This window comes from Tyto alba, unplaced genomic scaffold (genome assembly GCF_018691265.1).
Source record: "Tyto alba isolate M040663 unplaced genomic scaffold, T.alba_DEE_v4.0 Super-Scaffold_28, whole genome shotgun sequence".
NCBI lineage: Eukaryota > Metazoa > Chordata > Aves > Strigiformes > Tytonidae > Tyto > Tyto alba.
Window position 1 is genome coordinate 9,229,005 of NW_024881302.1, and position 13,381 is coordinate 9,242,385.

A 13,381-nucleotide genomic window follows, 5' to 3' on the forward strand; every position below is an offset into this window, starting at 1 on the left:
ACCCTGTAGAATGATGCTGTTACAGTTGAGGGATGACATTTATCAAGGAGAAAGGGAGGATGTTTGGGGGCAATGACTTCTTAAATAATATCAGTGAGAATTGCCGTAATAAAATGACTTCCTTTTGATTTGCGTTAACACTTTGGTCAACCTTAATAGAGTGCAGGTATTTGGCTAATATTTTGTCCTGTAACACCTGAGCGTAGGAGAGAGACCTCTAGTTTCATACACATAATGCTTGCTGTTGTGCTATGTTAAAGAATCATTCTCTTGTCATGGATACAGATATATGAAATGATGCTGGTGCGCCATGGTTTCATGATTGTTGGAGATCCTTTGAGTGGGAAGACCTGTGCATACAAAGTGCTAGCTGGAGCCCTTGCTGATTTGTGCGCAGGTAATATTGTTCAGCCACAAAATTCTCATTAAATGAAGTTAATTCTATGACTAATGTTTTTCCTTTGCAGAGATATGCCTAGATTGTTAATTGTCTTACATTCTGCTTTCTCAACTGAAAGGTTTCTATTCATTGATCTATTTCTGTCTGGTATATTTGGAAGCATTTCTGTCTGCTTTTACTGGAGTAGTAATACATACTAATATGTTTATGCTTTTATGAATTTTGTTAAGCATTGTATTTGTGCATCATACTCTTGAAAAAAATAGCTCTGATAGGGAGATTGTAAGTAGCTCTGATAAACATGTAAAATTTATTATGTTCTGCTTTTTGTTTTTTTTTTATGTGCTTTTGCACATAGGACTTTGTTCTTACCTTGTTCAAGTAACGGAAGTTCTTATTTACTGCTACCTAGCTGGCAAATGTCTGGGTTTTTTTTTTGCCTTGAGCAGCTAAAGTAGGATCCTCAGGAATCTTCTTGTTCTGTATTTCAGTCATTGAATGAAACTAACCTATCACATTTTCAATCACATCTATTTGTCTTCTTACACAGCAAAATCCATGGATGAATTTGCTGTTGAATACAAAGTTATTAATCCCAAAGCAATTACTATGGGACAGTTGTATGGCAGTTTTGATCCTGTAAGCCATGAGTGGACAGATGGAGTTCTTGCAAATGCCTTCAGGGAACAAGCATCTTCTACCACAGATAATCGAAAGTGGATTATTTTTGATGGCCCAGTGGATGCAGTTTGGATAGAGAACATGAACACTGTGCTGGATGATAATAAAAAGGTAGCCTAATTTTTGCCAGTAACCTCATCCTTGAATATACATACTTTATTTTAGTAGTAGCAATATTGTTACCATGGTACTCAAAGGAAGCGTGAGACTCAGGAAAAGCTGATGTGCTTAAAAGCATTGCTTTTTCCCCTAATTATATGATTTGGTTTAGTAGATGATATTAAGCAGTTAATTCTCCCAAGAAGCCTTGTCTTGCTCCTACTTTATTGAAATGAGGTTGCTCACTGAGGCTTTTTTATTGACCCTTTTAGGAAGCTGAAATATGTAAACTCAGTTCTGTAAGTGCAAACTGAACTTGCTTAAGTTACTTAGTGAATAAATTAACTCAAAAAAAAGCTGCAGGTCATAACTGCTTTTGCTTGCAGAGTTATTTAAAGATAGAGCATTGTTCTCTGTGTCTTTGCAAGCCATTACAGTAACATGTGGAAAAGTTGAGACCAGGTCAGAAAATATGTGTTATGAGCACATGAATGAGTGAATGAGGAGTGATACTAAGTAAAACGTTCAGTGATTTTATGACCAGCATTGCGTTGACTGGATGATCAGCACTGACATGACTAGATCACATTTATGTGATGTTTTTCTTCTAGCTATGCTTGATGAGCGGTGAAATAATTCAGATGAATTCAAAAATGAGTTTAATCTTTGAGCCAGCAGACTTAGAGGAGGCATCTCCAGCAACTGTTAGCAGGTAATGTGAAAGCATTCAAACTTGGAACTGTCCCACCTTGCACATCTATTCCTGTACCCTTGTTTTGTTCTTGCCAGGTGTGGTATGATCTATATGGACCCGCAACAGTTAGGCTGGGAGCCACTGAAGGATTCCTACATGAATACATTGCCTTCAAATCTGCAGGAAGAACACCAAGAGCTGGTGCGAGACTTAATTTTTTTATGTAGGTCTAATTTAGAAGATTAAGGTGATGTTCACAGTTTTCCAACTTGAAGGCAGGCATGCAAAAACAGATTTCTTGAAGTACTTTCATGATTTAGATGGTCTTAGATCTTCTAGAGGCAGTTGTAAATTTGTAGTGATGAATGTCAAATGCTGTTGCAAGGAAAGTGCATGAGAGCTGGAGATGCCATGAGTACTAGAAATGAAATGTGGGAAATACTGGAAGACACAAAATGTTTTGAACTCATCCTTATTCTGTCTAGGACACCTGGAGTTTATCTTCAGAAATTCTCTGTGGCAGAAGCAACTTGTGTTCACTATCAGATAATGATGGTGTGACTTAGTGGTCATTCAAGTACTGCCTCACACAGGTCCTTTCCTGATCTTCCCTCTGCCGACTTGGAGAATTTCTGATGCCTCATGTTTTATTGAGGGACAGTGGGAAATGTGGCAACTCCTGTATTGTTTTAAAGCCATTTCCTTTTCTCATGGCAGGTCAATGACATGTTTATGTGGCTAGTCCAGCCTTGTTTAGAGTTTGTTCACCTTCATTGCAAAGCCATTGTACAAACATCATCTATCCATCTGTGTTACAGCTTGATGAAACTCTTTACTTGTCTGCTTGGTAAGTACACTAAACCTTACAATTTTTATTTAAATTTTTCTTCTTTTTTTTCCTGCTGTGTCCCATAACAAAATGCATGTTATCAGATGCAAAGAAACACCAAAGGAATTCCTTTACTGTTGAGATTATATAACACAAGTCCTTTCTCACTCACCAGTATTAATAATAATGCTTTGACTAGCATATAGAGCTTTCACATTTGGACACTGGTGTCATTACAAAACTGAACATGATCTTGTGAGTGTATTCTATATTTTGCTTGCTGTTTGCTAACTTCAGAAGAAAAGAATTAGGATCTTTTGTAAATATTTTTTCTTCTCATTTATTTTTATTTGTAAACAGTATTTTACACAAACAAGGTCCTCATTCTGTAGATTGGCCTTGTTCCACTGAAGACAATGCTCTAAGTTTGTCTCAGAATACTTTTGCAAAAATGCATTTTGAATTGGGATTTGTGGTTATTACTGGCGTTTAACTAAAATTCAAAATATGTGTTTTAGATGAAATAAAGCAATTCGAGGAAGATGAGGAGGAAAGCATGTCTAGTCAGCATATCATGTTGTGGCTGCAGGGACTTTTCCTTTTTGCTTTGGTTTGGACAGTTGGTGGGATCATCGATGCAGACAGCAGAAAGAAATTTGATTTGTTTTACCGCAACTTGATAATGGGAATGAATGATGAAAACCCACGCCCTAAAAGTGTGAAGCTTACCAGAAACAATATCTTCCCAGAAAAAGGTGCTTCTTCATAACTGTACTTGCCTGGCCTTTTATAAAGCAATAAGAAAACTCAGTACTGAAGGGGAGAATAGAGTGCCTGGCAGATGTTAAGTCTGCAGCAGAGTCACCATCTGCCAAGCCTTGGGCTGCACAGTTGCATGCTCTTTCCTGGCTCTTTTAACCAGGAGTAGCATATGCCTCACGTTGTACTCAGACAATGTAGCTGAATCTGACCTGAAATAATTTTGTGATGATAATGACAGTGTGTGTGGGGGGAGGGGTATCTCATGTACTAGAAAGCCTTTGTTATCTCAGTGTTGGATGTTTCACAATAAAATCATTTTTATTCTTTAATCAGTGGATTTTACTATGTTGTATGTTTCAATTAACAGGGAGTGTTTATGACTTTTATTTTTACAAGCATGGCAGTGGGCAGTGGAACATGTGGACGGAGTACATCACAAAAGAAGAGCAAGTTCTCTCTCCAGGGGCTAAGGTTCACATTGATACCTTTCATTATAGAAAATAATTATTTCACTAAATGATGATTTAGATGTATAAATCAACTGCCTTAGATAGCTCTGATTTTATTATATCAGGCTACTTAATGTTTGATTGGCAACATTTAATTAATCCTGTAGGCTCCTTTTCATGTTTATATCTTAATTCTGGTACCATCACTACTGAAAGTTTGGCACTGCAGATGACCATGGAGCTCTGAGGTTGGCTGGTGGTTAAAATTTTTGGTTCTGCTTTTGTCTTTATAATAGCATCTGATGTTGGGGAAACCATGGTAGGAAAAAGACAAAGCCTGAATTTCCATTCCTTCATTTTTATTTCTGTGGTTAATACCATGATACTGTAGTATGAGGTAATCAGAGAAAGCAAACAAAGAGACTTACTACTTCTTTAGGATATGGAGAGCAGTACTGAGAGTCCTGGATCCCCTCCATTTCCAAATAAGGTCACTCACATTTTGATGGCAGCTGTGAACTCAAGGGAAGTGTAGCACAACAGACATCTGCAAAAAGTACCTATTCTGCAGATGAAATTTCAAGATAACTTAAGTGATGTTTGTTCAGCTTTTCATTCCATTGAAGTTGCAACTGTCTTGTCTATTAAGTACATGAAAGATGTAAGATTAGATTTCATTCTGCTGTCTAAAATCTTTTCTTGATATCTAGTGCACAGCTGCTAATGATAAAGATGAGGAAGAAGAAAAAAAATTCCATAGCACTGTACCTTTCCCTTTGCACAGTAGAGGAACAGAATTAAGCCATATTTAACCATGCTGTTCTCCTGCTGGGCTTTATATAGTGTCTATGAACCACTGTATAGATAATACTAGTTGTGCTATTTACTGTATAAACACTGAACAAGAAGTGGGGCCATACTATCTACCAGAACCTTGTTGTATCCTAAGTTTTCAGATAAAAGAATTTTTAAAAAATGCATTTGTGCTACAGGCTTCCTGTAGTTGTTTGCAAATATTCCTGTTGATTAAGATATTAGATGTTTGATTTTCATGTGCTGTTTTACTTTTCTGTATACAGGTATCTGAGCTGATCATTCCAACAATGGAAACTGCCCGGCAAAGGTTTTTTCTTAAAACATATGTGGAGCATAATGTCCCTTTGCTTTTTGTGGGTCCCACTGGCACTGGAAAATCAGCTATAACAAACAATTTCTTACTACAACTTCCAAGGGAAAAATACATCCCAAATTTCATCAACTTCTCTGCAAGAACCTCTGCTAGCCAGACCCAGGATATTGTTATGTCCAAGCTGGACAGAAGAAGAAAAGGATTATTTGGACCTCCTTCGGGCAAAAAAGCTATAATATTTGTGGGTAAGACAGTTTTTTCAGGGTTTTTATATCATTTTAATTCTGGCTTTAGGCAAAGGAAGTGATTCACTGAGGCCTGTAATTTTGGATTGCCTCCGTGTTCTTTTTTTCAGACATCCAAAGAAGGATTAGCACTGCCCCCTGCTGAAAGGTTTCTAACTGTTTAAGTGGTGGTTGTCTTCAGAATAGTTCATCGTGTTGCAGTGTGACACAAAGTAAAATAAAACAAAATCACCAATGATACTAAGTTAAACCATCACCCCTAAGTATGCCTGCAGAGTATAATGCCATTTGATTCTTGTTAGTTTAATGGGAAGAAAGAATAGCAAGACACAACCTTTTTCTACCTCTAGTTTAGTTATTTTTTCTTCTGAGATATGAAAGAACACTAATTCCAAAACACTGAGGTTTTTAAATTCAATGTCTATGTTCTCCATAGATGACTTAAACATGCCTGCAAAGGAAGTGTATGGAGCCCAGCCACCTATTGAGCTTCTCAGACAATGGATTGATCATGGTCACTGGTACGACAAGAAAGATACATCCAAGATTAGTATCATAGATGTGCAGCTTGTTTCAGCTATGGGTCCACCTGGGGGAGGCAGAAATGATATTACAGGTAGGAAATATATTACTGTGGCAAGTAGTTATCTAACTGACTGAAGTTAAGAGGCAGGTTCTGTTCTGCTGATGACAAATTCTACCAAATTCTACATTTATATATCGCTACATTCACTGGCTGGGTCATTTGAAATAGAAGTCTATATGTTCAAGGTCAAATCTGTTACCTTTTCCAGGGGGACTTTAATCAACATTATAAACAATGTTTTTAATGTTGCTTAAACTATAAATGATTAATTCTAAAATTAGAGAATTTGACACTTTTTCCATTTTCTATTCTTTGGAAAAGGGAGGGAATACATCTTCTTGCCAAGTCTTTCTGGCAGTTCTCTTCTGAAATTGTAACTCCTGCTGGTAAGATAGGCTGCCTGCATTTACTTACAAGCATGTTGCCCACAAGCCCGTGATTCCTGTCATATCACCATAAGGGAGGTTTTATTTTCTAATGAATAACGTATGTCAGTAAAAGCCTTAATGTTGCTACAGCTATGCCATTATAAGGCACTTAATGCTACTTTGCTTCATGTAAATATTCTAATACAGGTATAACTATATGTGCTGTGAGGAGGCTTTATTAAAATAACTATTCTGATACAGCTAGATTTGTAAAATTTACTAGTGAATAGACTGAATTTTTTTAGATGAAAGCCGATAACAAGGTACTTGCTTTTGTAAAGTTTTACTATGTCATATCACCATTAACAGGACTAATGCAAGCTGAAATTTAAATTTTGGTAATAGTGGCTTTGTTGTAATGGAGATTCATGTTTTCACATTAAAATCAGTTATTCTGAGTAAAATACTGATACAAAATATAAACCAGTTTATATTTCTTTTGCATCACTGCTGGGGCAGAAATTTGTCAGAAACAAAATCATGGAGCTGGAGCCAGATTCAAATGTTTTTTGAGTGACAGTCAATCCTAGAACATGCTAGCGGAAAGGTGGAAAAATATTTGGACATTCCTAAATATTTCTGTATCTTTTTGTGTTACAGGACGCTTTACACGGCATTTGAATATTGTATCTATTTGTTCTTTTGATGATGACATACTAACCACAATTTTTACTGCAGTTGCTGATTGGCACTTCAGCAAAGGCTTTGAGCCTATATTTCTAAGGTAATATGATATATTTCCTATAAGACCTTTGTCATCTTTTCTCCTGCGATTTATCTGCAGAAGTTAAAATTGTATCTCTTTTCCTTCTTAAGGCTGGGTAAGATAATGGTTCAAGCGACAATGGTGATTTATAAAATGGCGGTTAATAATTTTCTCCCAACTCCTTCAAAATCCCACTATGTCTTTAATCTACGGGATTTTTCCAGGGTTATTAAAGGAGTGCTGCTCTGTCCACACACTCATTTGCAAGTAAGTTGTAGTTTAATTACGTTGCTGTTAGAAAGATCAATGGAAAATGTAAATTATTTTTATAATATCAGTAAGTAAACATCTCAAAATACATGAATAGTGATTGCAATATGTTTACAAGGTTTAAAATCAGGATAGTCCCTGAATACCTTGCTATAAACTTTCTGTCTGTCTCTGAAGCAGACAGCTGTCATTTTTGTTAATATTCTTTACATGTATTACAGTTGGGCCCAGAGGTCCAAGGCCCGTCTGTTAGGGCCTGTACATCAAGTCAGACAGTCCCTTCTCTTGAGCTTGCAAACTAAATACACAAAAGAAACAAATGTAGGAAAAGACTCAGTGTCTCTCTTTTACAAATGGCAAGCTCATCAGTGAACAAGACTCAATAATTTAGCCCCAAGTTTGCCTGCTGTCACAAACTATAAACAGATACCAATAGATGTACATGATTTTCATCCTTCTACTTTTTTCACCTATTTTCCGTAAAATGTCAGGTTAAAAGAGTATTAAAAGTTTTATTTCCATTGGGGGAATGTTTTTGGTGCAGAAACAGAACAAAACAGCTACAAGCTATTCAGGGGAAAACTTAACTGTCAACAGTTTTGGGCAGGACTTGGCTTGGAACCCATGAGCTATATCTTTGAAAGATTTATTCTTTACTTTATGCTGGAAGGGTGAGGAGATTTGATACAGTAGAGAAAAAAAATGCTTTGACATAAGAGTCCAAGTTTGCATTGGCAGGAAGGACAAGATGGTAACTAGGTAAGGAAGCCAGTTAGCAGATGCCGAGCCATGTGCTGAATGGCTTGGAATTGAAAGATTCCCACTGAGTTTAGTACAAAATATAGCAGGGTCCAGATGGACATTTTTATCCTTTTGTTTTTAAACAAATCCTGCCTGAGCTATATTTACCCGTTTTCTTGTATTTACATTTTTAGGATGGAGATAAACTGATCAGACTTTGGATTCATGAGGTTTACCGAGTTTTCTATGATCGCTTAGTTGATGAGGAGGACAGGAAGGTATTCTTTGAGATGGTACAAGAGACAACAGTAAATACCTTCAAGCAGAGCTTTAATAAGGTATTTTCGGGTAATGTGCTGGGACCAAGAATGAGGCTGATGCATTTTGAGAAATACTTAGACTTTGAGGTTACATTACTATTGGACACATTTTGAATAACTTCAGTCAGTGCATTTAAAAAGTATGGGTGGTCTTCTATTCAGTATTGAGTATTATATATATTCCTAGTCAAGTTAATACAAATTACTTTGTATCAGAATGATTCATAACTTCAAAAGGATTCTGTGTTGGTACAGAGGACTATCTGAAATAAATGTCTTACACAATATTTATCTGGTCTTTTGCTTAAGTTAATATTTGAATGAGCCAATGGGTGTAGTGGGTACTTTTCTGAGAAGGCTTTTGGAAACTTATCCTGTATTTGAGAGCAAAATCTCTCTGTGAATTATGCCTATGTGGAAACTTGCATGTCAGCCTACGGCATATTCCCCATTTAGGTGTTTTTTTGTGGTTTGTTTTTTTTCTGGACTAAGGAAATAACTAGGACACCTGGAAAACAGTGCTCCCCCCTATATTATTACTATGTAGGTAAGAAAGATTATGACTTTAAGGAAAATAATTCTCTAATAGTTTGAATTATCTTGTCTTTTTTCTAGGTACTGAGTCATATCTCATCTACTGGAGAAATCTCTGATGAGAATATTCGCAGCCTGTTCTTTGGAGACTATTTGAAGCCAGACAGTAATGTAAAAGTGTATGATGAAATTGCAGACTTAAACCAACTGACAGCTGTGATGGAATACTACCTTGAGGAATACAACAATACCAGCAAAGCGCCAATGTCCTTAGTCATGTTCAAGTTTGCTATTGAGCATATCTCAAAGATATGCAGGGTATTGAAACAGGATAATGGACATCTTTTGTTGGTGGGTGTTGGCGGGAGTGGTCGACAAAGTGCTACCAAGCTAGCCACCTACATGAATACCTTTGAACTCTTTCAAATAGAAATTACAAAGTCCTATGGAATCAATGAATGGAAAGAAGATGTTAAACGGGTCATGCTGAAAGCAGGTGTTGGCAACAAGGATATATCCTTTTTGTTCTGTGATAATCAAATAAAGGATGAAGCATTTGTAGAAGATATCAACATGCTTTTAAATACGGCTGATGTGCCTAATATCTTTGCAACAGATGAGAAAGCTGAAATTGTTGAGAAAATGCAAGGTGCAGCAAGGATGGAGAACAGGAAAATTGAAGCCACTCCCCTTGCTATGTACAATTTCTTTATTGAAAGAGTGAAGAAAAATTTGCATATTGTCTTAGGTCTGTATACAGTGTGTTATTTCTTAGAACGTTTTCTTAGCCTTAGATTTGTCTGCTTTCTAACTGCAAACAAACTTAGTTAACAATCATGATTTTTTTTTTTTTCTCACCCTAGCCATGAGTCCTATTGGAGATGCATTTCGGAATCGATTACGGATGTTTCCTTCACTGATAAACTGCTGCACCATTGATTGGTTCCAAACCTGGCCTACAGATGCTTTGGAAATGGTTGCTAACAAGTTTTTAGAGGATATTGAACTTGAAGATGACATTAGAAAAGAGTATGAGTTTATCTGTCAAGAAACTTATGAAGCAAATATTTGTTGCCCTCCTCCTTGCACCCCCAACATACTTGATCAGGAAGCTGTCCTTATAAATGGACAGAGATATGCCAACTCCAGGATTTCAGTGCAAGCCAAAGATACCTAGATATACGTATCTGATGTTTCTGAAATTCAGGCCATTCTTCAAAAGGCGTCTATAATATTTCCTATAATAGGGAAAAAACAATTCTCCCTTCACTAATACTGATACAATTTCATAAACTTAGAGTAATTTTCTCATAATTAACATAAAGATAGATTTTATTTTTATAGTAATGTGAAAAAATTTTCCCTAGGGTTGTGTCAATGTGCAAATATTTCCAAGAAAGTGTGAGAGAGCTCTCCATCAGCTATTACACTACACTGCGAAGACACAACTATGTGACACCAACTTCATACCTAGAATTGATTCTTACCTTTAAGACTCTCCTGAATAGCAAAAGGCAAGAAGTTGACATGATGAGAACTCGTTATCTTATTGGACTTCAAAAACTTGATTTTGCATCCTCACAAGTAAGTTTCAGATGAAAACGCTGAATATATGCCATATGCATACTTTAGTATGGGGTCTGTATAAGCTGATTAAAACTTCTAAAAATAAAACTTAGTAAATTCCCTCTTCACTGTATTCATGATGCTGTTAATTGTCTATAGAAAGCAAGAAAGAAAAGTTAGATTACTGCTTAGTGATTTTAAGAAGCTGCAGTATGTAAGTTCAGATTATAGTACTTAATAGAAAGCTAAATGAAATTGATGGTACCCATTAAATGTTGAAGGAAGAAACCTTACAAATTTAATTATTTTCTCAAAACCTTATATCCATGCCTCAGCATCCTAGTACCTATTACCCTTTTCAAAATAAGGGAGAAGTTGAAGAATGTTCTAAGACGATAATAAACATTAATACCCAAGTAGATTCCTAGAAGGAAATTGATCAGGCTCCAGGTAAATAACCTCCTTTTTCAACCCATGTGATCCAGTGATTGATCTAAGTTACAAAGTAAAGGGGCTTCCAGATACTTGCTTTTTTTTTTTTCCAGTTAAATAAAACAGCTCTTGATAAAAACAGGCTAGAGAATTATTTTAATAATTATTTAGATCCAGTGTTCCTTTTTAGATTGTATTAACATAGTGTCTTCTGATTTTTCTTCATAATATCTCAAGATGTGAAATGCATGCAACATTCACACAAATTTCTTCTTGATTTCCTGTTATGTTCATCAGGTTACAGAGATGCAGAAAGAACTGACTGCCCTTCAGCCTGAACTGATTCGAACTTCTGCAGAAACAGAGAAAATGATGATCCAAATTGAAAAGGAAACAGCTGAAGTAGATGCAAAGAAGGAACTAGTGTCTGCAGATGAAAAAGAGGCTAATGAAGCAGCAGCTGTTGCTAAAGCTATCAAGGTACTGTACAAGGGCTTGAGCCTGGAGCATGATGGGTTCCAAGTCTTTCCAAGTAAATGGGAGTTGTAATGATGTGTTAATGGGATGATCCAAGATCTTAAAGTAAAAAAGTTGCAAGAGATGATAAAAGAGATGTTCCTAATATAAACAAGGTAAATTTGGGCTGTTTGGAGTATGACTGTATCTCACAGTACTGCATAGCTTCCCTTTCTCGTTCACATCCCAAAAGCTGTATAGCTCTTATTTCTGTACTAAAATATTCTCCTTCACAACAGATTGAATAATGAGGTTATACTGTTTCCAGGCCCAAAGACTGTTTAGAGTTAGCTGAGGTAAATTGGCGTAGCGCTGCATGGAGCCCTATTAGGAATAACCTAAGAGATATTGCCATAGCCAGACGTCTGTAGTGTAGAATTTCCCGTGGGAAGCTGCAGAATTCCTCAATAATTTTTTTTGTAACTAGTTGGAAATGTCAGTGATAGATAAGATGGATAATTACTGAGATCTGAGTACATGATAAAGAATTTAAGCTACACAGTATTTCTTTTTACTTGATCAGCACTGTAAGATTTAACTAAGAACAACTGTATCTAACCTGTATTTTAATTCTCCTTGTCAGATTTTAATTCTCCTTGTCAGACCAGAGAGACTTTGATCTTGAAAGCTTGTTTGGCTTTTTCAGCTATCAGTTGAGCCTATGAAGTCACTAACTTCTCTACAAAACTCCTCTTTTTAAACTGCAAACAAATGGTGAAAGTAGTTTTTTCTCCAAGAAAGACAGTGCTGTGAAGAGTCTTTTTATTAGGTACTTACAAGCGGAAAAGGTTCTCCGAGGCTGTGCTGAAATGGGGTAATCGGGTTGCAGACCTGGTATTGTATGAAGGTTTACAGGTTTCTGCCCAATGTCTTAACAGGACGAATGTGAAGGAGACCTTGCTGAGGCCATGCCAGCTTTGGAGGCAGCACTTGCAGCTCTTGGTACCCTGAATCCTTTAGACATCTCTCTTGTGAAATCCATGCAGAATCCGCCTGGTCCTGTTAAGCTCGTCATGGAGAGTATCTGTGTCATGAAGGGAACTAAACCAGAGAGAAAGCCTGACCCAAGTGGCAGTGGTAATGATGCAGTATTTGTTATCCCTGCCCTAGGAATGCTTGGGGTACTGCTGCGTTGTACTGGTGAAGTGCTTCTGGTGTGAATGCAGCCCTGTGTGCACTAAAAGTGCATTTTGCTGGCAATGACTACACTGAATAGTTAAGAGTTGCTTTTGCCATTGTAACATATTGCACTTGCTTGACACTGTTGTACAAGCTTTGTAAATATGATACCAGTCATCAGCACAAAGTCATCTCTTCAACTTACTTTGACCTGATCTTGAGATTTGCATTGCCTTCAGGAACTCTGAGAGCTGGAGATGTGCTGTGCACCATTCACCTGTATTTTCCTTTCTAATCCTTGCTACCAAACTCTATCAGTTATACTGGGAGACAGAATTCTAGCTATACCCCTGCCATAGGTGATTACTCTAACAAGCTCTTTCAGTGTGAGTTATGTTATTATTGTGGCATTGAACAGGATTTGCAAGACAGGAAAGGAAAGAGACATTTTTCTTTCACTTTTCTTTTATCTTATGCCCCCCACAGTTCAACCCTTCATAATTGAAAATAAGAATTCTATAAATGTCTTTCATCCAAAACTGTCTTACCTAGATTAGGAAGGAATTCTTTCACATAGTTACTGATTTATCTAATAAATTATGTTAAGAAAGACTGTATAGTAGCTTGTTTCCCTTATTTTGCTTGGTTGATTTAGAATTAATATGTCATTAATAAATATGACTTAAGTTAGTAATGATGAGGTTCCTATCTGAATTTCTTTAGGCAATGACTTTCCCAAACTAGTTAACAGTAGTTTCATAGTAAAATTATGTTGCAAAATCATTGATGTTAATTCTTCATAATATGTTTCAAGTATTTTTTTCAGTTTGAACATGCATGTTTTAAGGCTGATTTTAGTGTTATTTGCAATATAG

The 13,381-nt window shown here is 36.5% G+C and overlaps 1 protein-coding gene across 1 annotated transcript in view; it reads left to right on the plus strand.

The window, feature by feature from the left end:
* DNAH3 (dynein axonemal heavy chain 3) overlaps nucleotides 1–13,381 on the plus strand; it is a 68,552-nt gene that overhangs the window by 39,618 nt on the left and 15,553 nt on the right. The window contains exons 37-53 of the mRNA XM_042798386.1: nucleotides 286–397; nucleotides 951–1,192; nucleotides 1,792–1,892; nucleotides 1,970–2,075; nucleotides 2,592–2,721; nucleotides 3,222–3,458; nucleotides 3,833–3,936; nucleotides 4,994–5,288; nucleotides 5,725–5,904; nucleotides 6,903–7,026; nucleotides 7,119–7,275; nucleotides 8,214–8,357; nucleotides 8,955–9,621; nucleotides 9,737–9,902; nucleotides 10,241–10,457; nucleotides 11,169–11,351; nucleotides 12,266–12,464. Coding sequence (XP_042654320.1) covers nucleotides 286–397; nucleotides 951–1,192; nucleotides 1,792–1,892; nucleotides 1,970–2,075; nucleotides 2,592–2,721; nucleotides 3,222–3,458; nucleotides 3,833–3,936; nucleotides 4,994–5,288; nucleotides 5,725–5,904; nucleotides 6,903–7,026; nucleotides 7,119–7,275; nucleotides 8,214–8,357; nucleotides 8,955–9,621; nucleotides 9,737–9,902; nucleotides 10,241–10,457; nucleotides 11,169–11,351; nucleotides 12,266–12,464 — 3,364 coding nt within the window. The remainder of the gene's footprint in view (nucleotides 1–285; nucleotides 398–950; nucleotides 1,193–1,791; nucleotides 1,893–1,969; nucleotides 2,076–2,591; nucleotides 2,722–3,221; nucleotides 3,459–3,832; nucleotides 3,937–4,993; nucleotides 5,289–5,724; nucleotides 5,905–6,902; nucleotides 7,027–7,118; nucleotides 7,276–8,213; nucleotides 8,358–8,954; nucleotides 9,622–9,736; nucleotides 9,903–10,240; nucleotides 10,458–11,168; nucleotides 11,352–12,265; nucleotides 12,465–13,381) is intronic.